This window comes from Sciurus vulgaris, assembly GCF_902686455.1.
Source record: "Sciurus vulgaris genome assembly, chromosome: 10".
NCBI classification, from domain to species: Eukaryota; Metazoa; Chordata; class Mammalia; order Rodentia; family Sciuridae; genus Sciurus; species Sciurus vulgaris.
This window is the reverse complement of record NC_136470.1, coordinates 27,689,507-27,716,921: the sequence shown is the minus strand read 5'-3', so window position 1 is coordinate 27,716,921 and position 27,415 is coordinate 27,689,507. Positions and strand designations below refer to the sequence as shown.

The following is a 27,415-nucleotide window of genomic DNA, read 5'->3' as shown; positions in this document are numbered from 1 at the left end:
TTACATTAGAAGTGAATGAATAATGTTTAAGTGAATTTTTGGAACATGAAGTCAATATGCTATACAGATATCTGTTAATTAGTTATTGAGATGATAGAAAAAGTTATATGATTTTAGGGAAATTTAAAAATACAGTGTAGTTACATTATGTAAAACTCATGAAAACTATGTAAGATAAAATAAAAAAAGTATTAAAATTTTTATTGGAACTGAGTGTGTATCTCAGTAGTAGAGGACTTACTTAGCATGCTTAAAGCCCTGATTTTGATGGCCAGCACTTTGAAAAGGTGTGTATGTATTTTAGTATGTTTGGTGATGGAATTGAGTGGTTTATTTCTTCTATTTGCAGAGCCGAGCATGTAGCTCAGTAGTAGAATGCATGCCTAGCATGTATGAGATCCTGGGTTCAATCCCCACCCAACACTATAAAAATAAAAGGCAACAAAAATCAAATATAGTTCTTCTACTTGCTTTGTTTTCTCAACTTTTACTTATAAAAATCCAATACCACTACTTAACTGAATCTTGGGAAAAACAACTTAATGTAAATCAGTGCCACCCTGGAAGCTTACTCAATTTATGTGATCTAGAATAGCATCCCACTATTAGAGGGAAAATGTATGTAATTATTTCATGGTGTAAAATATTGCCATTATAATAAGATGCTATTGATAGAATGTAGGGCAGGTGGGATATATTTATTTAATGTTGAAATTCATTCAACTTTGTAGAAAGCTTGAAATATTTTGTAATAAAATGCTGGGGAAAAACAACAAAAGTGTACTCTGAGTTTTGAGTAATGAGCTTACAGATGAGTTTTCAGAACATTTCTTCTTTGTAAGGTACAAGTAGTTGGTGTGTGTCCATTATTACTCATCTTACAATTCTTTTTTCACTGTTCTAAATTGATGTCAGTGCCAGCATCAGATATTGGGTTTATACAAGTTGATCTATAACATGGGATTTTTTTTTCTTGTGGTTTTGGTAAACTTACTGTAAGTTTGTTTCTATGAAATAATTATGATATTTTATTACAGTTTTGCTTAAATATAATTTTCTCTATTGTTTGTCTTTAAAACTTTACTTCTTCATCAGTGTGATATTTGAAGAATTTATTTATAGGGAAGCATAAGTACATCTTTAATAAATACTCTAAATACATGTATACACATGTATAAAATATGTTGTACTTACTGATAAAATTAAATATATAAAGAAGATAGTAACCAGTTGTTTTCCCTCTCCTATGATGCAGTGAAGCTGGACTGAATAGAATTGGGATAAATATATAGCAGAAAGAATTCCATTATATATGTTTTTAGCTTGGGAATAATCCAGGTTTCAGTGAAGTGAGTGTGTGTGTGTGTGTGTGTGTGTGTGTGTGTGTGTGTGTGTGTGTGTTTATAGTACCTAATTATCTGAGTATAGATATAGTTGGCTTCAGAGGTTCTGAGCATACATGTGTACTAAGTTGATAACTTCAAACATAGAATTTTATGGTCTCATAAATTAAGTATAAAAGACTAGAGGCAGTATATATTTAATATCTTACTAGATTAAAAAGAGGATAAAAATATATGTCATTCATGCTTTTTCTTTAAAGATTTTTAATCATCACTTTTTTAAATGCATCGATTTAAAATACAAATTGTCTTTATCGAGGAGACAGAAGATCCATGCAGTCTTCTAAAAGAGTTTATCTCAATTTTCACTTTTCTTTGTTCAGTGTTTGGGTGCTAAGTTTTTGATCAATTCCTTGACATTGTAAATATGTTGGGATTTTACTTCAGTCATTGCAGTAAGAAGAAAATGAACCAATGATATAAATTTATATTTAACCTTCTTCATTCCGCTTTACCTAGAGACTTTTGATTTCTTGTTTATAAAAAACGGTCCCTTGAAATATTTACAGTTTAGCTGACATAAAATTCCTCTGCTTGTAAAAAATATTATGTATACAGAGCCAATGAAATATTCATATTTAAACTCATAGAAGTCTAAACTTGTATATAAAATGCAAAATATGTTTGTATTAGCATTAAATATGACTATAAGTAATAGAAAAATCCAATTAATAACTGCACCTTAAAGAAGACAAAAATTTATTTCTTTTTCACATTCAAGAAATGAAGAGGTCAGTTTGGGCTTGTTTTGGTAGAGCAAAAGGAATCAAAATTCCTTCCCTCTTGTCTTTCTGTGTTGTATGACTTCCTCTGTAAAGGTTAATTCTTAATACAAGATGACTACTGGCATTCCAGACATTACATTGCATTCCAGCCCCAGGATGGAAGAAGACAGCAGGCATACTAACTTCCTTTAGGCATACTTCCTGAAAATTTCATAGGACACTTCTGTTTACATTTATAACCCAGAACTTGGTCACTCTAAATTACAAAAGAAATTGTTTCTCTATTTTATCTGGTCATATACAAAGTTAAAATTCATGCTTATTCTACTTGGTGAACAAAACGATGGCTCTCCAAAGAGCTCCATGCCTTAATCACCAGAACAGAATACTTGACAGGGCAAAGAATTTTTCTTGATCTGCTTATGTTAAGAATCTTGAGACAGAAGAGTATCCTGAATCATCTAGTGTACCCAATATAACCACAACGATCCTTAAAAGAATGTTCATGAAGGACACAGGATGAAGGAGGCAGAAATTCATGAAGGAGGTAGGTGAGAGAGGATGGAATGAAGTGTTTGAGAATAGAGAAGGGGATGAGGGTCCAAAGTGTAGTTAGCCCCTAGAAGCAGGAAAAGACAGGAATCCCATATCTATCTCCCTTAAGTCGCCAGAAGAAATCAGGCCTACCAACACTTTAATTTTAACCACAAAAGTCTCATTTCAACTTCTGATCACCCAAAACTATAAGAGAATAAATGTGTTGTTTGGGGCTACCAAGTTTTTGATAAAAATTTATAGTGGTAATGGAAAACAAAGAGCATTTGCTAAAGAAAAGGGAGAAACTAGTATCGGATCCATTAGCAAACTGTCAGACATGTTTAGTGACATGTCCATATTTTTGCTGTGTGAATCTTACTTTTTTACATTTGTGAAATTGGTGAGTGAGTAATTATTCCACAGCAGATATCTGAGTACCTAGGGCTCAATTTAACCCATTAAGTCCCAAGTTTGCAATTCTACAAATATTTCCACAAAATTGACACAGGTGCCTATAGGTTGGAAACCATAATCTAGAGCTTTAGATCCTATATGTGTATTTCCATATATGTACACATGGAAAAATATACATATATATGTTTTAAAATGCTCTAATCATTTGCCTATTACTTTTCTCAAAATAGTAGATCTCTGAAAGCATAAAATTATTTCAAAGTTACCATAAGTGACATTTTGTTGCACAATTTAAGTTTTTATAGATTTTCCACATCTGGCAAAATGGGACAAAATGGGCTAAGTTCTTTGTAATTAATTTAGTACAGCAGTCACACAGTCACATGTACAGTGGATGAAGGCCTTCCTGGAATGCTTATTTTAGTATTTTCATTCACATTCCTCCATCTCAGCATACATCAATCAAATAGTGAGTCCTGGAATTGGGGGTGGGGCACTTGGAAGAACAGAAAGCAAAAAGCCTGCCTGGGTCTGATGGAGGAGAAGGTCTAGGAAATTGGCCTGGAGTTGATGTCCTGGCCTTGTTTGTTACTGTCTGGGGCATCTGTTTCCCAGGCCTCTCATACTGTATGTTTGAGTATGCTCTGCATTCCCACACCCCATGTTGATGTTTTCTCTCTGGTTATCTTACCTGAAGTACTAGTCATTCATTTTTGGTGGGATTTTGGTTGTCATTCTTGACCCTAGATTATTCTCCAATTCAGATTTTAAATATGCATTGAGTATTAAATCCCTATTATTAGTTTAAGGCTTGTTGCCTGCTGTAAGTATAATAATGGTCCTCCAAGTATGTCTATATCCTAATCCCCAAAACCAAGGCGTATTATGTTATATGAGGAAAAAAAAGGAACTATAGTTGTAGATAAAATTAAGGATACTAATCAGTACATACTGATGTTATTTTGGGTTACCTGAATGGGACCATTGTAATCACAAAGTCTCCTAAAAGTAGAAGAGGGAAGTAGAAACTTTCAGTATCTGAGAGAAATATAACTAGAGAAGAATGATCAGAGAGGTACAACATTGCTGGTTTGAAGATGGGAAAAGGGGACACCAGCCAGGGAATGTAGGTGGTCTCCAGAAGCTGGAAAAGGAAATGAATTCTCCCCTAGTACTTTCAGAGAGAACATAGTCCTCGCAACACCTTGATTTTATCTCATTTTGAATTCCCCACTTCCAAACTATAAGATTATATACTGAGGTTGTTTTAAGTCACTAAATGTTCAGTAATCTTTACAAAAACATTAAGAAACTAATATATCCCTCACCCGTTTAAGAAAAAAAGTTGAGAAATTGAAGTTCAAAGCACTGAATGAGGAGCTATGTAAAGATAAAGATCATGCTATTGGAAACAGAGCAAGTACAGGTTGCACAATAAAGTTTGCTTAATGTTTTCTGTCATCAAAACAAAAAAAGAAACAGTTTCTTTGTCACATAGGCTCTGTCACATAGTTTTCATCTTCTGATGACAGTACATAAGTATACCAAAGATGTAGCATTTTTATTTAAGCTGTACATGCCAGAGCTGGTATTTATTTAAGCTCCTGTCTTAGAAGGTCTTGACAAACATCCATGACCATCCTCTGAGTCATGGTTTAGAAAATGATATAGCAGGGCTGGGGATATAGCTTAGTTGGTAGAGTGCTTACCTCTCATGCACAGGGCCCTGGGTTCAATCCAGAATTGGCTCCTAAAGAAGAAAAATCTCTCTTGAAGAGATTTTTCATGAAGGCACCTCAAAGACTCCATTATGTTTTCAGGGACTTTGCTTTTTGAAAGTCTTACTTAATGAAGTTACTTCCTGAAGACAGTAGTTGAATTAAAAGTCAATTTGATTGATGAAAAAATTTTCTGTTTGCAGGGAGAGTCAAACTGGTGCTTTCTCCCTTGGAGAAGACCTCTTGTAGAAAGAGATGGGCTTAACGAGGTTGAAAACTTCCTTTCCTTGGTAAATTCCTGTTAAGAAGAAAAATAAGGGCTCTCCTCCCTTCAAAAGAGGAAAGCTCAGGGATCTCATGTGTCATAGGTAAAGTAGCCTGAATAGCTATGGAAGGGAGATGTTGCCCACAGATATGAGTCCTTTCTTATCTGTCCCAACAGGTGAAACAGAAGAAAGATTATTTAACTCTCACGTATAACTGTTTATTTTGTGATGATGTGGGTTTATCTCGTGTAGGCATAGTTTCATTATATGAATAAAAGAAAGTTTAATTACATAGCTGTGGGTTTTGATTCAATCCCACCTCACTGACTCAGGCAAGAACCATTCATTTTCCATCATATTGGTGGGAGGCTGTCAATGCCAGGACTGGATTCGCATTTTTTCCCTGAAATACATCTGCTTTGGAGGAATTTATGGCAAGGACCAATGAATCTTATTTTTAATTCTAAAGGGATTTAAAAATCTTCTCAGCTTTTAGTCTTACTTCTTTGCTACCATGCTATATGAACCTTTAAAATTCTGAATTATAAAAGTAAAAAAAAAAAGAGATTTTTGTCCTAAATGCTGTTTGAACTAGGATATTGCTTATCAAGGAAGTAGAGGGAAATGATATATGTCATATACATATTGAACTGGACACAGGAAGATATTTTAACTTAATACTTCATTTCATCATCAGGACAATCCAATATAGGATGTTCCAAGTTTGTGCTTTTTCTACTTGATCACTTTGAGATTTCTTTTATTGAATTTCCACCTGAAAAATACTCAGTTCATTATTTCAGGGAGAAATAATATGATTTTGGGAAGAACTTGTTTCTATGACGCTGTATTGAAAGAAGATGCTGCATATTTTAACACTAACTAAATATTAACTGAGGAAGTATCTTCATGTCTTAACCATCAGGAAGAATATGGAAAAAACAAGTGGATAAGCCCAATTTTTCTAAATACCTGTACATTTGGCATCACATATCTAAATGTTCATATGCTTGGTGCCATTCATTTTTTGACATTTTTACTTAGTTATGTTTGTTATTAAAATTCAGGTAAGGGGCTAGTGTTGTGGCTTAGTGGTGGAGTGCTTGCCTGGCATGTGTGAGACCCTGTGTTCAGTACTCGACACTGCATATAAATAAAGAAAGGAAGAAAGAAAGAAAGAGGAAGGAAGGAAGGGAGGAAGGAAGGAAGAAAGGCCCATCAACAACTGAGAAAAATTTTTTAAAAATGTAGCTAAGCAAAGCAATTCCCATTCCTTTCCCCCATCTCACTTACTAAGTAGTAAATAGATACTCTGAACTTGCTGATTGGTTATCGCCCAGATATTTTTAAAATAATGTTTTTAAATATAGCATGCCCACACATACATGGAACCATGCTTATTGTTCTGCGGTCTGCTTTTAATTTCCTCTTAAGGGAATTTGTCAATATTTTTCTATATAGATAACTTCATTTCCTTTTAATAGTTGAATGGTATTGTTTGGTTGCTATATGTTTTTTAGGTAGAGTTCTTGTATAATCTTGTAAATATTGTTAACAAATCCTCTCTGTGTTTAAAATTCTCTATTTCACAGAAAAAGATGAGTGCAAAGAAAGAAGTATACATTATTTATGGCTTTTTACATTTCTTGCTCACCTTTACTTACAAATCATAGTGTTTTTAAAGATGGCATTCCGCTGAATCTTTATTTTTGGAAAGTTTTTATTGATTTGTATTAAAATTATACAAGTTAGGATTGGGTTTTATTACACATAATAAATTATGACTTTATAATGCTAGAGATTATTTTTCTCATTATAGAAGAAGCTATTTCTAGCCTGGCTACTGAACACCCGTCAGGAATATGAACCAGTGGAGGGAATATGAATCTATTTTTTTTCTAAGTTCAGAAAGGCCTACTCCAGTTTTCTGGAGTCAGAGCAGGGCACTGTTGTGGGGTGAAAGAAGGCTGTTCAACTGATCAGGCAATAGGGCAGAAAAGGGAGAGCAGAATTTTCATCAGCCCATATCAAGACAAGCTTCACACTGCCATTATTACCAAGTATAAGAAAATAGAACAGTGGAAGGAGGGCTCTCTGTGATAAATGTTCTCAGGCGTCTTTATCTGTTGGATCATACAGCACTGGTCTGGACTTGCTGCCTCTTTCTGCTAGAGTACAACTGGCCTGGTGCAGTCTGGAGATTCCTTTACCTCTTACACTCACATCTCATATTTTCCACTTCTGGATTTTCTCTTTCATTTTGATGAAGCTTATGTGCCACTAGATTGAAAAAATTATATTGGTTAGTAACATATATGTATACATAGTTTATTGCCTACATTTTAAATATGCATCTTGATAAATTTTCACACATATGCACATCTATATAACTACTACCCAGACTCAGACATTAAACCCTTTACTGAACCCAGAGATACTCTTGTAACCCTTTTTAATTAATATCCTTCTCCTACCAAAGATAAATAGTGATCTGATCGCTATTACTAAGAACAAGGTATGTTTATTCTTAAGCTTCATATAAATGGAATAATGCAGTGTATTTGTTTTTTGTGACTGACTCCTTTAGCTCAATGTTTTATTTTCATTATTGTACACATAGTTTATTCATTTTTATTGTTGTTCAGCATTTTTTTGTCAGTTCTACCATTAATTAAATTTTTGGGTTATGCTTGTCTTCTGGTTAAAGGACAGTGGTTTTTGTTTGTTTGTTTGTTTGTTGGACCATTGTCTTCTGGTTAAAAGTATAGTTTTATTTATTTATTTATTTATTTGGACCAGGGCTTGAACCCAGGAGCTCTTAACCACTGAACCACATTCCCACATTTTTGTATTTTATTTAGAGACAGAGTCTTGCTGAGTTGCTTAGGGCCTTATTAAGTTGCTGAGGCTTGCTTTGAACTCCCAATCCTCCTGCCTCAGCCTCCTGAGCCAGTGGGATTACAGACATGCACCACTGTGCCTGGCTTGAAAGTACAGTTCTGTTTCACTTGAATGTATACCTTGAAGTAGATTACAGAATCATTGTTTGCATTTGCATTAGGAGTTCCTAGAGAGTTTTTCAAAGTGGGTTCATCAATTTATAACCCAACAAACAAAGTATAAGAGTCCTGATTGTTTCACATTCTTAAAAACACTTAGTATTGTTAATCTTAAATTTTGTCATTCTAGTGGCTGAATAGTAGTACGTCATTTTGGCTTTAATTTTCATATCCTTGAGGAGCAATGATGTTGACCTATTTTCATATGCTAATTGCCTATTTGAATAGCTCTTCTGTGAACTGTATGTTTTATTCTATTTCTAAGGTTTAATTGATTTGTCAGTATTTTCTCCATGTTTATTTGTAGGATTCTTTATATACTTTGAATATGACCTCTTTGTATATACTGCATGTATTGCAAATATTTTCTTGCATTGGATTTCCTGCTATATCAGTTATCTATTGCCATGAATGCTGATTGACAATAGCAAAATGAGGGTCATAGAAAAATATCATTTATTAGCTGAAGAGCTGAGGTTTCAGATGACTTCAGCTGGGCTCTCTCATGTGTTTATAATTATCTGTGAGTAAACAAGGAAACTGCTGTTTCTGGCTGGGTTTATTCACGTGTTTGGGATGGTTGTCTATTAACTGATCTAGCCTGGTCATTTCTAGTTGAACTGCAGCAGCTTAGCTCTGTGTTCACATGATTCCCCTATGAGCAGGCTAGCCTGAGAATCATCTTCTCATGATCATGACAGAAGACCAAGAACTGAAACAGAGAGACTGAGCTTTTGTAAGCTTCTCTAGCTGCTTATCACATCTGTTGACATCCTGTTAAAGCAAAGAAGAAGTCAAATGCAAAATCAAGGTTGGCAACAGACTCTAACCTTAATGAGATTGGAAAGTATCATGGCAAAGTATGAAAAATTGGAGGCATTAATAAAATCAATCCACCACATTTGCCTTTATATGCTATTAATGGTAGTTTTGGTGAATATATGCCTTTAAATTTTATGAAGCATTATTTATTAGTCCTTTCCTTTGGCTAGTCACTATTTGCTATTTAAGAAATGTGTGAATACCCCAAGTTCATGAAGAAAATCTCCAAGGTTTTGTTGTTTTATAGAAACTTCCTTGTTTTATCTTTCAATTTTACTTCTAAAATTAATTTTTATGTAGACTGTTAAAGAGGAGTGATATCAATTTGTTCTAACATACTCACCGAAAACAACTTTGAGATATTTATCATTTGTTTTCTTCCTGCCTTATTCCACATGTTAAGAATTTGAATACAATTTTCAGCATAAGCACTCATAGTGGAAATCTTTGTCTTTGTTCCTGAATTAAGGGGGAAAATAGTCAATATTTTGTATTTAATAATCCTGGCATTTATTTATTATATGTTCTATTAGTTAAGAAATTTTTTTCTTTTACCAGTTTGATAAGAATTTTATCTCAAATGGATGATGTTTTAAGTTGATCAAATGCTTTTTCTGCATCTTCTAGAAAAGTTATTCTTTATCATTTAATGAGGTGAACTAAATGCTTTAAAGTATTAAGCAAACATTTTAATTATATGATAAAACTCATTGGTCATATTATATGGTCTATTAATACACAGATTTCAAAATGCTAATTTTTACTTAGGGATTCTACCTCTATATTTATGAGACTTGTTCTGTACTTTTTTGGTTTGTGTGCATATAAAATCTTGGTCAGGTTTGTTATCAGTTATGTCAGACTACAAAATCAGTTTGAAATCTTTCCTTCTTTCTCTAGTTTTCAAAGGACTTAGTATGAAATTGGTATTGTACATAACATTTTTGGAAGTTTATTGATGAAGCCATTTGTTCTTGGGTTTTTGTCTAGGGAAGTGATTGGTTCAGGTTCAATTTACTGAACAGATGTGACTTCTCATATGGTTGTTTCTTTTTGTGTTAATTTTGGTTAGGTAGTGTTTTTAAAGAATTAGTCTATTTCTTGCAAGTTGATGTTATGCTGTTTATAGGATCTTTCATATACTTTTTAATGCCTTTCATATTTGTAACTATGTTCCTTTATTCATTGCTAATATTGGTGTTATCTTCTTTCTTCTTTTTCATGGTCAGTGTTGTTAAAGATTTATTAATTTTAAATTATCTTCAAAGAACCAACCTTCTTCTGTATTGAGTTTTTCTTTCTCATGTCTGCTTTCAATTTATTGATTTTTGTACTTAATATATTTTCCTATTTTCATTTGTTTTTATTTGTTTTTATTTACTAGCTTCTTATTTTAAAGTCTTCTTGTTTAACCCATACATTTAAAGGTGTAAATATTCTTCAATCACTGCTCACTCTTTCATGCATTTCACAAATTTTTAAAAGTCATATGAATTTATATTCAGTTAAAATATTTTCTAATTTTCATTCTGACTTTCTTTGACACATAGGTTGCTTTAAAAATGTGTTAACTTGCAATTATTTGAACCATTTTAATTATTTTCTAACTATTCATCTGGTTATCAATTTATAGCTTAATTTTACTTTGATCATGAAAATAATACTCAGTATGTAACTGAGAAAAAGTGAAATGTGTATGCTGACTTGTTTATTGAAGTGCTCTCCTTATACTGAAAAAGTAATATTGGTTAAGATTGTTGTTAAGATCATCTTTCTGAGAGAAGTGTCCTTTTTTTATAAATAATATAAAACTGATATAATAATATAAATTTAGACTTCTGTATCTTCCTGATTAACTGACCTGTTTATTATTTTGAAAGGTTTCTTGTTTTAATATGTTCCATTTGTCTTCCATAATGTTCCTTGCAATGAATTCTACTTTTGATGATATATCATTATTGTCTCACTAGTTTTTTTTTTTTTTAATGTTCTATTTTGGGTTTTTTCTACATTCTTTTAGTTTTGGTTTATTTCTATACTTTTAATTAGTCTCTTGTAGACAGCATATAGTCCAATCATATTTTTATTGAACATTTATGCACATTTTTTTTTTGGTACTAGGAATTGAACCTAGGGTACTAACCACTAAGAAACATACCCAGCTCTTTTTTTATATTTTATTTTGAGAAAGGGTCACACTAATTTGCTTAGGAGCTCACTAAGATGCTGTGGCTGGCTTTGAACTCCTGATTCTCCTGCCTCAATCTCCTGAATCACTGGGATTATAGGCATGTGCCACCACACCTGGATATGCATGTAAATTTAAGTTAATAATTGAGACACTTGATTTAATAATTACTTGATTTAAAAATCAATAATCATAAACTGTTTTCCAGTTATTTCATTCATTATTCTTTCTTTTTCCTTTGTATTAATAAATACTTTTATCACATTTCTATTTTGATTAATATTTTAGTTTTATATTCTTATACCATTTAGAGATTATCCTAAAAATCATAATATCATTTCTGACTTTTATAGTCTAGATAAATTTAGTAACTTTACCACTTCTCTATTGAAGCAAGAATCTTATCACAGTTTAACTCTGTTTATGCTCTTTTCCTTTTGGTATTGCTACCAGATATTTTACTTAAGAAATGTTTTCAATCCTTATCATCATTGGTACTTTTATAAGTACAAATACTACTCACTCACATACTATTTCTTCCTCCTGCTTTTATTTGTAACTATTTTCCTTTGATCCGAAGAACTCCCTTTAATATTTCTACTAGAATATATGTGCTAGTAGTAAAGTCTTTTATCTGACTGAAATAGTATTTAATTTTACTTCATTTTTTGAGGTCATTTCCCCCAGATAGAGTATTCTAATTAGCATGTTTTTCCTCTTTCTTTCTTTAAATGTGCATTCCATCATCTTCTGGTTTTCATTACTTCAGTTGAAAAGTCAGCTGTAATTCCTATTGGTGCTGCATTGAAAGTGATTTTTATCCCCTCACTTTTGAAGATTTCTTTCCGTTTTGGTTTTTAATGATTAGGCTGTAATGTAAATGAATGTGTTTCTTCTGCTGAATTTATGAACAGTTTCTTGAATTTATGAGTTGTTTTCTTTCACTATTTTGGAAAATACTTGACCAGAATGTCCTCAAATAGTGCATCTGCCCCATTCTCATTCTTCATACTTTATGGAACTCCTATCCACTTACCTTAGGTGTTTTTAAAGTTCCCATATGTCCTTTATTTTCTCCATCCTTCCTATTTTTTTACTTGCTTTTCACCTCAGTGATCTTCTAGTCCCTGGTTTCTAGTATATTATTAAACAAAATATATTTTCTCTGCAGTTCTGTTCTTGGTTTTATTTTGTTTTGTTCTAAAATTTCTATTTTTTAACCCCTTTTTGGTGGATGCTTTATCTCTGGAGAAGTCTCTACATTTTTCTTTAATTTTATGACAATGTCACTTACAATTATTTTAGAGCACCTATTAACTCTAGCTGAATCAAGTATGAGCATTTTGTTCTATATTATAGTTTTTTCACTAGAATCAGGAACTTTGGGGTAAAAATCAAACAGCATGTATCACCAAGGTCTGTTCAAGATTAGTGTTAGGATTTATTATGGTTATTTTATTTTTACCTTTAATCCTGTTAAGGAAAAAACCAAAACCTTAGATACAGTTCCTGACCATACCTCTTGGAGGAGGTCTTAATTTCTAGTAAGTAAACCCTTACATCTCTGCCTTACTGTACCACTTGTTGACTGAAATCTCTGTCCCAGCTTCTGTTTTTAATCTGGGTTTCTTGAATTCTTACTTTATACATGCACATGCACAGCACAAATGTCTCTTTGTGACATGAGGTAAAATTATAAAAAATTTTTACATTCTAACATCTGTTGTTTTCTCCTCCCTATAATCATGCCCTATTCTGTCAGCTCCAACCTTGATTTCTAACTCTTTAGTCAATTTGACTGTTCTTTTCTACTTTAATTCCAATCTCCTGCACTCAAAATGATAAATACATTTAATAAAAAATAGAGCTAAATACAAAACTGACTGATACATGCTTATCTTTTCTCAAGGTTCATGGTCCTTCAGTGCTTACTTGTGTGTATTGTACTCCAAAGATTTCAAGAAATTAATTTTAATATTTTATTCAACTTACTCCATAATTGTTTTCAGTATGCACATTTGTCAATGCCAACTACTCCATCCATTGCCAGAACTAAATGTTCCTGCCAACTGTTTTTAAATTATGTAATAACATACTATGGCATGACTCCATATTCATTTATTTTGTTGGACATGCAGAAACCTTTTCTGGAGACTCATATTACTTAGTTTCAAAATATTGCTTTGAATTATGTCATTGATTTCTTTACTAGGATTATATCTTTCTTTCCAAGGAGCTCTATTGTTTGAATTTTGAACATCCTAATACCATGTTTTTCAGCCTTTGTGTTACTATGATCAAACTACCTGAGAAAAAAACTTAGAGGAGGAAAAGTTTGTGTGGAGCTCATAGTTCCAGGTCTCATTTCGTGGATGATCAACTCCATTTTTTGGGGTCCAACATGAGGCAACAGATCATGGCAAAGAACCCAATGGAAGCTCAGCTTATGGTGTAAATCAGGAAGTAGAGGCTGGGGAGGCAAAAGAGTCAAAAGAAGGATTCTTCCATGGCGTGCCACCAGGGACCCACTTCCTTAGCTGTGCCTCCCTCACCTGACGTTGTCACCCAGTCAGTCCATTCAAAGTAGGATGGCTGGTTAGGTTATACTTCTCAGAATTCAATCACTTTATCCTTCAAAATTCCTGCATCAACAGGAGCTATAGTGCAGGAAACCTCATATGCAAACCATAACATTCTCTCCCTGGTCCCCAAAGGTTCATATCTATATCATGATGTAAAATACATTTAGTTTATCTTTAAGAGTCTCATAGTCTCAACAGTTTTAGCATTGCCAGAAAGTCCAATCCAAGTCTAAAGTCTCCTCTGAAACTGAAAGCAAACTCTTGGCTGCAAGTGTCTGTAAAAACCAATAACAGATTCCATATATCCAATACATAATGGTACAGAATAAATATTTTCATTCCAAAAGGGAGGAAGACGGGCATAGGAAGAAGTAATGGTGCCAAAGCAAAACCAAAACCTGGCTGGGCAAACAGGTACCATTTGTCTTGTTATTCTGCAAACAGCATCTAGGACACATGCTGTAAGATGCTATTTCCGCAGACCTTGAGCAACTCTGCCTCTTTGACCTGGTCAGTTATAGCATGCACAGATTTTCTCTTAGCATGATTTTTTCTGCAGCCAGCATATTTTCTTGTCAGATAGTACACATTACTGACATCTTTCAGTTCTTGGAATCTCCCTTCTAGCTTTGGCTTCATCTACATAGCTTCATGCATCACCCACTTAGGGATTCTGACACTGATACACTTTGCTTGGCCTCAGAGGCCTTTCTTTGACATCTCCATGGAGGCCTTCATAACTCCTTAACTTTAGCATCCTGTATTACTGTAGAACCAACATCCAATGGATGATGCCAAGGTCTGTCACCAGTTTGTACAATACTTGGACCCTCTGGAATCAAAGCTGTAGCAGCCTCTGAGTGCTTGCATGACTCACCATGGTAAAACAACTTTTTGGGCCACCTCGTGATCTCAAAGGATTTTTCCCTTCTACATCTTGGAGTCCATGGTGGGTGTGTTCTTGTAAATTCCTGATATACCTTTAAGCCATCTTTCCCATTATCTCTGTGCAAAGTACTGAGCATTTCTTTAGGGGCTGTCTTCTTTTCGGCAAGCACATCTTCCTTTACCCCAACTTTACATGCAGTTTTCTTGCCAAAGTTCAAGATTTTACAATCACTTAATTCTGTTTTATGCTCCTAGTTCTCACACTAAAACTGGATAACCACCATAAGCAATATCCATGTCAGAGATTAAATGCTGTTCTGCCTTGACATTCCTCTGCCAGATTAATTAGTACATTAATTTTTTTATTATTATTATTATCTTTTAATTTAGCTTTTAATTTTTTATAGACTGCATTTTGATTCATTTTACACAAATGGGGTACATCATTTTGTTTCTATGGTTGTACAAATGTAGATTCATACCATTCACGTAATCATACATGTACATAGGGCAATGATGTCTGATATCACTTTTAAATTTAGTCTCACACAAAGTCTCAGGACATGGGCAAAATGTAGCCAACTTCTTGGCCAGTATATAACTTGAGAGACCTTTAGTCCAATTCCCAGTGGAGTCCTCATTTCCCTCTGCAAGCTCATGAACACAGTTCCCATTCTCTTGTCATTCTGGTATTTTTGAGTTCCCACTAGAATCTCTTATTAAGCTCTGCTTAGTATATTTATAGGGTGATAGGAAGAAATATAGTCCCTTTCTGAGTTGCCATTTTCAAGAGAAAAAATTATATTATGGAAGTAGATGATAAACATTGTTGTATAGGTAGCCATCACTTCTACATGACAAGATTTTTTAAAGTCATATTTCTCTATGAAGTTTTCCAATGCTCTTTCTGGAGAGTGAGGATAGGGAAGGTAGAATTTTGACAGCCAACTTAGAGAAGAAGGTGGTTGGGGAAGAGCTTCAGTATCTAGAATGTATATGTTGACTTACATCTCATTTTTAGAGTATCTACTCCCATCCTCCAGTGTGTCAACTATTTTACCTGTTTTAGATAATAAGCCTTCAGTTTCTGCTGAAGTACAGGAGGAGAATTTGTGTACAAACCTGGGATAAGGTCTTTGTAAGTGTAGTAAACCATTTTTATTAATTTTGCCACTTCTCTCCCACTTTATCACAGTTAACTTAGAGTCTAGTTTTCTTAGATTTGACTGTTCTCAAAAATAAACCCTTTTTTTTTCTTTGTTTCTTCTGCTACCCACTTTAATAAAAAAAGAAAGAAAGAAAGAAAGAAAGAAAGAAAGAAAGAAAAGAAAAGAAAAGAAAAAGAACAGCTATAGTGGTTGTAAGATTTGGGGATCAAATTTACCATTTCTAATTAGAAGTCCAAGGGCATAATATTTTGGAAAATAACAAACTAATTCTTTTTTATCTCTGAAAATTGTTTTCCAAGCTTTATTATAGCCATTATACCATTTGGCCTCTATGAAAAAGATAATCAAAGGGCACCATCCTATGAAGGAAGAAGATATGATATAAAATGATATCTCTATTGTGTCAGTCTCAAGGGAGGTTTTCTTTAAATGTCCCACTAGATAGTTTTGGTGGTGCCGATTGTGGGACAAGGGTAGAAGATACTATCTAGAGCCATAGAGAATAACTAGACATGGATTGAAAAAATATATATTATCTTCTTTGAATGCTTCATAGATTTATGACAGAACAGCACAGAGGACAAGAAAACAAAGACTAGAGGTAATCTAGTTATCCATCTTGACCACACAGTTTACAGAAAATACAGAGATTCCCCTATACCCTGGTAGAAAATGCAGTGATATTGAAAAGATTGGTTTTCTAATAGATCCTCCAGCTAGAATTAAGAGGCTACAGAGCACAAGAATATTGTGCCTGGTTAAAAAAAAAATGTGGTCAGATACATGGACCACAACTTTGGGAACTGACATAATTTTGCAGCAGGCCTAGTAGGATCAGATCCCCTACCTCAGTAGACCCTACATAGGGTCTAGACAAAGCAACATTCAAAGCACAGATCATCAAGGTGAAAATTTCTCATTTGATCTCTATGTCTATCTTTCCTTCATCATTTTGGAAAAGAGTATTTAATGTAAAGCCTTCATTACTCAAAATATATTGTTTACTAGTTTTCTATGGCACTCAAACAAATTAACATATATTTAGTAGTTTACAGTAACAAATTTATCATCTTAAATTTATTGAGATTGAACATCAAAAATTGGTACCATCAGGCTAAATTTAAGGCATTGGAAGAACTGTGTTCCTTTCTGGAGACTCTAGGAGAGGATCCCTTTCCTTTTCTTTTCCATCTTCTAAACACTGCTTTCCTGTCTTTGCTTATGGTGTTCTTTCTGCATGTTAAAAGCCAACAATATTCCATCTCTCTTATCCTCTTCTGTAGTCACATCTTCCTGAAACTCCCTTGCTGCTTCCTTTCTCCACTTTTAAAAACACAAGCAATTACTTTGAGCACAGATAATATAGGATTATCTCATAATTTTAATATCAACTGATTAGCAACCTTAATTCCTTCAGGATCCTTAGTTCCCCTTTGCCATAGGTAATGTAACATAGGTTTCTGGGGGTAAGGATGAGGACAATTTTGGAGCACTATTATTCTGTCTACCACAGAGGGAATAACTCAAAAGACAGTGTTGAAACCAAAAGTAATGAGATAAATATGCTGGCAAATTTAAATTCCCCTTTTGATCCCTAATTACAACTGGAAAAAGACTTACAAAGAAAATTATATCACGTTTAGAAAATAAGAAGCCATGTGTCCTTTGCACTTCTGTGCTGTTTGTGTGAATAATTTTTCCTTTGTTGCATGCAGATTATGAGAAGCAATATGACAACATTCCTATTAATCACGGATTTAGTAACAACTGCTTAATATAATTCTGGACATATCCCTTATCTTGAGTAGAACATTTCTTTTCAATTCTTTCTGAATTTTAAAAACATTTTTTTTTCTTAAATGAAATTCATTCCTCAAACACATGAGATAATTTTAGATGCTTGGTGGCAATTTTTCAGTTGAAGGGCTTCTATTCTTCTTTCCAAGTTTTCTGCTTCTCCTTGTATATAGGAGAATAAATAATAGTGATTAGAGACTATCATGTTCACTGTTGCTGAAAACTGTGGCTTTTTTTTTCTAATAGAGTATTTCTCTTTGGCTATTCAATTTGTTACAAAATCCTCCTTTTTCATTTGAATATTTAGATCTCATGATTTTTATACTTACGAAGTATGCCTTTAATAAGCAATCCTAATTAAAATAGCTAGGAATTTTGAAAGAAAAACCAGTCTCTAAAACTGAAGTGTATTGTGTTTTTTTCACAGGGGAAACACTGCTAACCTTTTTGAGTTCAGTATAAAAAGAATCAACCATAGCTATGCACTGAAAAGAATCTTTTGGAAACAATGTGGATGGAATGAACTACCAGCAGCACCTTTTAAAATGTGATGCTTCTTATATCCCATAAAGATGATCATTATTAAAGAGCTCAAGAGTTACACATTTGGGAATTTAAAACATAGACTTTGAAACTTTTAAGCTGTGAATTTGTGGGCACAAAAGCTGCCAAATATTGAGAGCCATATGATGATGAACTGCATCTTGTTTTATCTTCTGAATGCTTGTCATTGCATTGCATAGACAGAGATATAAACAGTGGTTTCTTGATGTTAATTACACTATGAATATTTTCTATCCTTTTAAAATTGTATTTGTTAAAAGAATGACTCATTCAGGAGACTGACAAGTTGCTTTTCAATTTATTGGTTTTGCATCTCTTTCCAAGTTGGCTCTTCTTATAGAATGCATTGTATTATTTATAAAGTTAACATGATTGGCTGCTTTTCACACTTTTACAGCCAATTTGTGCTGACTTGACTCTTTGGGTGAGATCATCGTGATTATAAATCTAAGGTTATGCTTTTGATCTTGGTAAAGAAGTTTGCTTTCCTGCATCCTGGGAGCACAGATGGCACTTATATTCTCCATACACTTATCTCATAAATGCATGTCTTTGATCTTATGGGGGGAGGTCATCAATTCCTTATCTATAGTAAAGCTCAACCAATTAGGAATACCCTGACAGCAGCAGGTCAGACTGTATTTTAATAAAGGATGGCAGGATGATGGGTGAAAATGTGCAAACTAGTTACTAATTTTCTTTGGATGTCATGTCTGAAATTAGTGGTTTTGTATGTCTACAGGTTAGGTCTAAATCCTCTAGTAAAATGGCTCCAAATAAGATTTCATCATGAAATTATTTCAGATTTGAGTTGTGTATTAAAATCTCACACTTGCAATTTGAGTTTGGAATAGTTGCAATTTGATAGGAATAGTAAATCCTATTAATGGAATACTATTAAGAAACACGATATCGTTTTCAAAAGCATCTCATAACTCAACCAACGACAGAATATTTCCAAGTTGGAAGACTAACTTGTCTGGTTTAATGAATTATAGGAATTAAGAAGGCCTCCCTTATTTTTTTGTTTATAAATACCTCTTTGCTTAAGCAGGTCAGACATGAACCATCCATTAACCTTGTTTATAAAAATATATCTAGTAAAATTTTTAGTCTATCAGTAAAATTTCCAAGCACATTCTATGTGTTTGTGGAATGCAAATCTATGTAACATGAGGGTTTGATCTCTATTTTTACTTAGCAAACAGACCACTAGCAACTCATTATGACTTATTTTATTTTTTCTAAGCTTTTATGAAGCAATGTCAGATCAAATAATTGAGATGACTGATAGAAGGGTTGCACATTCTTCTGGAGGATAAAAAGGTTAGTCAACTGTATATATGCATAGTTGTGTGTGTATGTGTGTGTGTGTGTGTGTGTGTGTGTGTGTGTGAGACAGAGAGAGAGAGAGAGAGAGAGAGAGAGAGAGAGAGAGAGAGAGAGAGAGAGAGAGAAAGTGAGAGAGAGAGAATGCATGAAGGAGGAGAGAGAAGGCTGAATTTATATATTGTAATTTGATCACTAGTAAATTTTCAAGATTTTATCAAAAATTCAGAAATCCTACACAGGAAAATCATCAAAGAGTAAGGCACATAAGTTACTTGAGTTTTCCTTTTGTCTGAACATTATTTGTAATCACATAGAGAAAAAATATCTTACATTATTTATCAAGTAACTAATTTATATCTTTGAGTTCAGGTGTTTTATCAATTCAGCAATAAATATGTAGTATTTTCTTATATTATTTGTGTTTTTTATGATTGAGCCTTGGGATCCCTTAGTCTAGTTAGGAATTATCTCCCCCATCCCTTCTTTCAGTACTTAATTTTGGAAAGCATAGACAGAAGAGCTGTGCTTTTAAAAAGTGCTTACAGAATTTATAATCAACTTGAATGCATTTCCTGAAGGAAAATTTCTGAAGTAATTTAATAGAGGACTATGAAACATATGTTGATGAAAAAATATTAGAATTTTCTCTCTGATATGAGTATATTGCATGTTATATACATGATCTGTATGGATATAACTGAGTTTCTCTTTCTCCTAACATGCCTATTGTAAGCATGAATTTCATTCCTGATTAGAGAATCATGAGATAAAAACCAAAATACACCAATAAATACAGGTAAACATTGGTGAAATTCTACCTTAGGAAATAATTGATTCTTCACAGTTAGCATTTTGGTTTGGAATAAGAAATATGAAAATTGTAAAATAATGAGAAAATATAGAGCCTCCAAGCACATCCCATTTTTATGATATTCTAAGTAGTCATAAAACAAATGCAATTTTACCTTCAAAGATCCGAGCCGGAAGTCTCCATTTCAAAATGCTTATTTCTTTACAGTGTGGATGAAATGGCCATGAACAAAACAAATTAGTTTTACTTTCTGAGTTCATTATACTTACATATGTTTTAGTAGGTTGCCCACCCATATCCTTTATTATACAATGAGGTATCCCCAAATGAAACCCCCAAACATCTCTTCCTGGTCATGATATGCTGCCATTCTTCCCCTAGAAATTAATACATCTGTATGCTGGATCATGCCTTTTCATCTCCTGCTGCAGAATCAGTGGTCATAACAGCTATTCTGTTCATGAATATGTAAATGCAACATGCATAAAATAAAAAAAATAGCAGGCAGCTACACCACTGAGCCCAACTCTGTTTATCTAATATATATATATAACAAGAAAAAATTTAATTTTTGAGCATTTTGAATAAGTGTTGCAAGGCATGCCATAATTATGTAACATGAAAATACATAAATGAGGCATATGCAGATGCTCATGATAGTTGGATTGCAAATAAATCCGCATCTGAGCATGGTTAAAGTGATGCGTGCAGATTCACTTATTTCTTCACTGATGTCTAGTGATACGGGAAACATGCCTTAGGTCCTTAATAACCTTTTATTTGCTGACTAAGTTCCACCCCCTTAGCTCACCCCAATAAATGTCTAGAATAATATTTAAATTAAACACGCACACACACATATACACACATAGTTTTTTCTTTTGAAGGAGAAAAATGATGACTACATCCACTGAAGTGTTCTGGAGGAAGCATTAAGCTCTGGGAAGGAAATAATTGGTGGATTTTATTATTGAAATAAGCAAGCATGTTCATGCATATTTTTACGGCATGCATGCCTATGCGCCACTCTGTGCAAACAGTGCTATTGCAGCTTGTGCGCGGTAATTAGGTTGATGTAATTATGGTGAAATAAAGGCAGCCGCACTGATAATTTCACAGTGAATATTAAAGACATATGTGCCTTCCAGTATACAATAAATGAACCTGAACTGCTGTTAGGGTCTAGGAGGACAGTGTGGCCAATGCACCTATTGTGTCCCTGCTGCAGAAAGAAGCCTGCCGATTGGCCACTGTCTGCAGCACATAGCACTGGCTGGTTATAAAGGACTTGTCTAGGGGAGAGCCTGTAGGTACTCCATTGTCTGGTAAAGTTCATATGACTGCATTCTTTTTTGCAAGGGGGGGTGGAGGGAGAGCGGGGAAGAAGGGGGTGTCAGCTCAACTGTAAAAGCTGCACAGATTTTTTTTCTTTCTCTCTTTCTGCCTCTCCATAGATTGTTTCTGTTTCATGCCCTGTCTCATTTTGCATAGCTAAAAAAGAATGCTAATTAAGATCCCATGTCTTAACCTGAAAATAATGATTCGGCTGTAATTAGAAATCTGGTGAGAGTTTAAAATTCTGGTAGGGGACCAAAAACATCAGTTTCGGTGCTTAGGAGGAAACTGAAGAATTATTTTTTCTGTAATCAAGGTAAACATGGGAAAGGGGGATTCCCCCCTATCTTTTTAACCAATTTTAACTAGTGGTATTCTACTACAGATGAGAAGATACTGTATTTCAAAAACTATTTTAACCATCAAATTGAAAGAACACAAATCAGTTGCAATAGAAGCCTTCTTAATCCTCCTTAGGATGCAATTCAGATGAAAGAACTGCTTTTTTTATTTTTCTTTTTGTATGTGTGTGTTATAGATGGATCTGAGAACGCTGTCTGGGCTTGGTGCCAAGGGCTGGTATTTCACAGCAGCGACCGCCTCACAGACGAGCTGTGGGAAGCAGGAGGGAGACTCTCTCTTAGGGTGCCACTACTATGGAGACACAGCTGGGCTGAACAAGATTTGCTTCAAACGACAACAAGAGAGACAGAAAGTATCTGGTTCAACCGCTGCCCAAGCAGGCAGGCACCAGAAGAGCTAGCAGCCAATCCGGCCATGCTCGAAGCCAGCTCTGCAGCTCAGCCAATCAGTGACATCACTGGTGAGAAACTCATTTACATCATGCAGTAATGAACTTTGTTTAACATAGCCTTCCCCCTTTCCTGTTACCCCCCCCATATTAGGTACTTCCATTAATTATTCTGCTGGCATAATTTAAACCGCTATGCAAAAATGTGGCTTCGTCTCTCTGATAGCTTTTACTTTTCTCTCCCCCCACCCCCATTGGTGTCTGCAGCCACTGGAAGTGAATCGGGGTACAATTTTATTTTGTTTTGACCTTGCAAAATTATTTCTCTTTTTTTTTTTTTTTTCAAAAAAAAATCTTAGATAAAATTTAACCTGTGTTTATTTTATTTGATCCCCCTATTTCTGAATACATGCTTTTTCCAAGTTGGAATTTAGAACTGTACGAGGTAATAGAGAATAAGGGGGCACATTGCCATGGAAGTTGCAGTTTTTCCAAACAATCTGCATCTGAGAGCTTCCTTAATGTTTCCAGGTTTTATGTTGCAGTGGCCATTTTACATATAGAGCTTTATCCAAGAAGCGCTTATGTGCATCTGTCACATGGAGGAAAGTTCACTCTTGTTATATTTCATTCTTCGCTGCTCTCAGCCAACATGTCATTTTATTAATGAATAGAACTGAGGTCATTTCTGGACAAATCTCCCCCTTCCCATCTCAGCACAATGCACCTGATTTGCATCCATTTACTAGAAATACTGAACACAAGAACCAGTTTGAAAAGAAGTTGAGGGACCAGCTTACATATTATTTTGGAATATGTTGCAGCAAAGCAGTTTGCTTTTCAGAATGTATAATATTTAACATCTGCCTTAGCATTTCTATAAAAATGCCTGATCTCCATTCATAATGTAATACTCTTAGCAAATTTATGGAATTGTTATATAACCAAAGTAGACCACATGAAATAATAGTCACGGTTGAGTTCATTTATCTACACAAAAACCTCTGGAAACGCAATTTTTCTTGTACATTTGTACTTAGTTTGTCAGGGATAAAGTCATTTGTTCTATAGATAACTTAAAGAGACTGGAACATGTGGCATGTGAAGATTTCAGGTCGCTTTTTAAAATCCCAAAGAGTGAAACTGGGTCATACTTCGTGCGCTTTCTGTTAAGTCATATCTTTATTGCATTATTGGCATTAAAGGGATACCTTTTTCTAGCAGAGAAGGTAAAGTTTCATTGTCTATTTTTTTTAAAAGAATGCTTTGAATATAATTGTTCAAAGACCTGGAATACTAAAAACACGGACGAGGGTTTCATAACAGTGCATGATTGGTTTAAGAAGCTTAAAGAGTACAATGATAGGCATAGCCACTTTTTTTTTTTTTTTTTTTTATTGTAAACAGGGATAGGCATAGCCACTTTTTAAAGCATATGAAGGATTTAGATGAGAAACCACGGCCCTTTTAATTCATGAGGCATTCCATCATCCCATCATCAGTATTCAGGGGGCGACTATCCTGAATCAGTCACGAGCTCCCCTGCTGCAGATCCTGTAATTTGAATCATGTGTAATAATATATTATCCTACTGGGGGCCTTCTTTCAGTAGGAGAATGGTTTATACATTCTGGTATAAGAGAACTTTTGGCTTCTAGCTGACTCGCAGCCATTACTCACATAGGCAATCACGATCGTCTTCCTTAAGGAATAACATCTGCACAACCTCCTGAGCCAAAATTCTGCCACCTCCCCCACGTTATGAATTACGACTTCTTAGAATTGGGAACACTTGACAAACTGAAGTAGAAAAATGGAAGGTTTAAAGGAATGGATCAAAATTTTATTGAGCATGCCATGTGGCGACACTGCAAACTCCCATTCCTTTGAAATGATGGAGAATGGGGAGGAAAGGGGATCAAAAATACACCTTGACATGTTTGTTTATTTTTAGACACAGCTGGGATGTAATGTGTTTTATGAAGACATGGCTGCCTCTGCTTGCCTGAAGTCCTAGCTAGGTCCTGTAAAGGGTGTGGCAACATGGAGGGATAAATAGGGGGTGGAGATCGCTGTGAAGGCAGAGGAATTATCCCACCTCTGGAAGGAGGCAATGGGATGTGCAGCAGAAGCCATTCTGACTCAGGAGTTAATTCCAGTAATGGCTCTGTTTCTTTCTCTCATTATTAACCTTAGTTAGATCACTCAGTCTGATCTGTTTTTCCTTACCTGCAAAATTTACTTACACTGTCAGAACTGACATATTCTCTGTATAGAATACCCTCCCCTTTTTTAACAGCTGAAATCCTTCAAGGACAAGGATAAATGTTCCCACCTCTGTGAAATCTTTCCAAATCGTCTTGGCCCACATCGCTCACTTCTCCACTGTTCTCTCTGCACCTCCATTATTGCATAGGTGGCAGCCAGTATTACTGTAGGGCCCCATGTGGGCATTATTTTTGCCACTACACTGAAATCCCCTTGGAGACAGAGATCACATTGAATTCATCCCCCTTCTTCAGCTCTTAGAATCACGAATTATGCTGCAAAATTTTAAATCCGTATTTTAATTACTGAGTTGTAAGAATTTTGCAAATTGTAGAGAAAGGGTTATGCAAATTCCACCGATTGTATTATGTTGTCAACTATTACCACCGAGTGCCAGTTGATGTCAGCTTTCCCTTATCAATGCTATGCCTTTCATTTCAATAGTCCTTCATAATAAAGCTCAGAATATAAATGATCATTGCTTTTTTTTTTTTTTAATAAACTGTTGTAGGAAAATGTGAATCATTTCATTTTTCAAATATTGAATTAAACTTAGTTTGGTGTTTTAGAACTTAAATGAAAGTCATGTAGGTTAACTGCAAAGCAACCATAATAAGCAAACTGTAGTATCCAGCTCTACTGTTAATGATATGGAAGAATTCATTATTTGGAAGAGTTAAGCAATTAATGTTGGATTTTGAAATGTTCTACAAAACATAATAAATCAGAATATATGTAATTGAGTTTTATTCTTAGTGTTCTGATTGACACATGTATTTTAATCTGTAAACCAGAATAATAATCTTTTAAGAGTACATTTTTAGATATTTTAAATATAACCTGATACCATAATGACAACATATGGTTGATTTTATGTTACTTATCTACTTAAGTTTACTTTTGGCTACTGCTTCTATGTTGAGACTAATTTCTTGGCAAACAGTGATAGTCTTGTTAATAAGCTTTCAAATTGTTTTTAGATATCAAGAATTCTATATCAAACTGTTTATCCCTATGTGTTATGAGAAGTAAATGAAATAACTAGAAAACATATACGTCCTTACTATTATATCTAGAAGAATAGAAATTTTAGAGTTGTAAAACAGATAAAATTTATGTTTGACCAGTCTTAGATAAGAAAAGTATGTTGCCCAACATACATAAGTTCAAGTCCCTGGGATAGCTGAGAGTAGTATCTTAGAATTCACAAAGATCACTGCATTTTGATTCTTCCAAATAATCTTCATCTTTAAAATCAGATGGGATGGTACAATTTTATAGTACTAATATAAACTGCATTCACTTATGTAATCCAGTACTGTATGTGGGCCTTTTCACTTTATAGATGAAAAAAGAAAAGGAGGCTAGATCTAATTGAGGTGTGTTTTTCTCATTATCCTACAATAATACAATAGTTACTAATAAATCATAATTTATATTAATATTCATTAAAATAATCTAGTTTTGATGGAAAAATTGAAAACCTGCTATCTAGATTCACTTTGCAGTGAATCTTATTTGACCAATCTTAAATTACAGTATTGGTTAAATAGATTTAGATGTGGTCAGTTTGACCTTATTTTTTTTTTTCTAAATCTATAAGTGGTGCTGATATCCATACCTTATTGTAAATTCTGCTGAAGTCTCCAGTTATCTTAATGATGAGGTATTTACTTCTACATAAATTTTTAAAAATAAATTCTGAATCTTGTAAATACTAGGAGGTAACTTGTGCTCATTTAGAGACAAATACTTTTCAAGGAAAATAGAAATAATAGGAGGCTTTCCAGCATCTTCTGTATAGAAAATTATATTTAAGAGTTTAGAAAGTGACTGAGTAAATGTGGAACATTTTAAAGAAAAATGTTTCTTTACTTTATGAATGGAAATATGACCGAATGATAATTTTAAGCTTATTAAACTAGTGATAAATGAGATAGAAATAAAGATAGAAATACTACCACACATGTTGGCATTTAAAAAATAATCCCAATCTATGACTCTTCTAATATAATCCCAAAAATAATTTATTACAAAAGTAATTCTTAAATTAGAAGAGTAAGGATAAATATTGGGGCCTTTCCCTATACCACAAAATCTATTAGACAAGGAACGGATTAATTATTTGTGAACTGGTAAAAGAATAGATGACTTTGGACTAATAAAGTTTATATATTTTGGCATATTTTCTATTTAACCCTTAAGATGTGGTCAATATCAAGAGCAGTATCAAATATATTGAGGTGTTTAATGAATATTTCCATGTACTGATAACGTGTCTTATTGTTAGTGACCAGCGACATTGCTCTATACCTGGTTGAAACAAGGAGAGAGAAAAAAGAATATGGATTAATGGCTAAACTGGGAATAAGCTATATGCCACACACCACACCATGTACTATGAAATATTATTTCATCTAATTCTCAGATAAATCTATTGATGTTATTATCACTGTCATTTTACAGATGAGAAAACTGAAGTTCAAAAGATTAGTAACTCTTTAAAGTCACATGACTAATAAGCACCAAAACTGGAATTCAAACCAAGGATTTTGACTTGAAAGTCCATTTTCTTCATCATCATACCCAAATTAAATAATCATAATTAAATAATGGGGTTTTACCTTTGACTATAGGAACAGAAAAAATACTTTGTAATATATAACATATTCATAAATAATTTATCTTGATCATTTTTAAAGATATTATATTTCTACCTTGGTATTTTATACCTCAATTTGAAAGCTATTGACCTCACAATAATATGCAAAATTTTCCTTGCATTT

General features: G+C 33.9%; 1 protein-coding gene and 1 long non-coding RNA gene across 2 annotated transcripts in view; one reads left to right on the top strand and one right to left on the bottom strand.

The window, feature by feature from the left end:
* The window catches only part of LOC306638119 (uncharacterized protein), a 734,580-nt gene that overhangs the window by 53,315 nt on the left and 653,850 nt on the right, over nt 1-27,415 (top strand). The window contains exons 3-4 of the mRNA XM_079101234.1: nt 19,382-19,458; nt 22,149-22,433. Of these exons, the coding sequence (XP_078957360.1) occupies nt 22,388-22,433 (46 nt within the window). The 5' untranslated portion in view covers nt 19,382-19,458; nt 22,149-22,387. The remainder of the gene's footprint in view (nt 1-19,381; nt 19,459-22,148; nt 22,434-27,415) is intronic.
* Nucleotides 7,273-20,664, bottom strand: LOC306638123. Its single transcript, XR_013757369.1, has 3 exons — nt 20,545-20,664; nt 9,288-9,403; nt 7,273-7,343 (listed from the first exon to the last, which is right to left on the bottom strand). It is a non-coding gene; the product is annotated as an uncharacterized lncRNA (long non-coding RNA).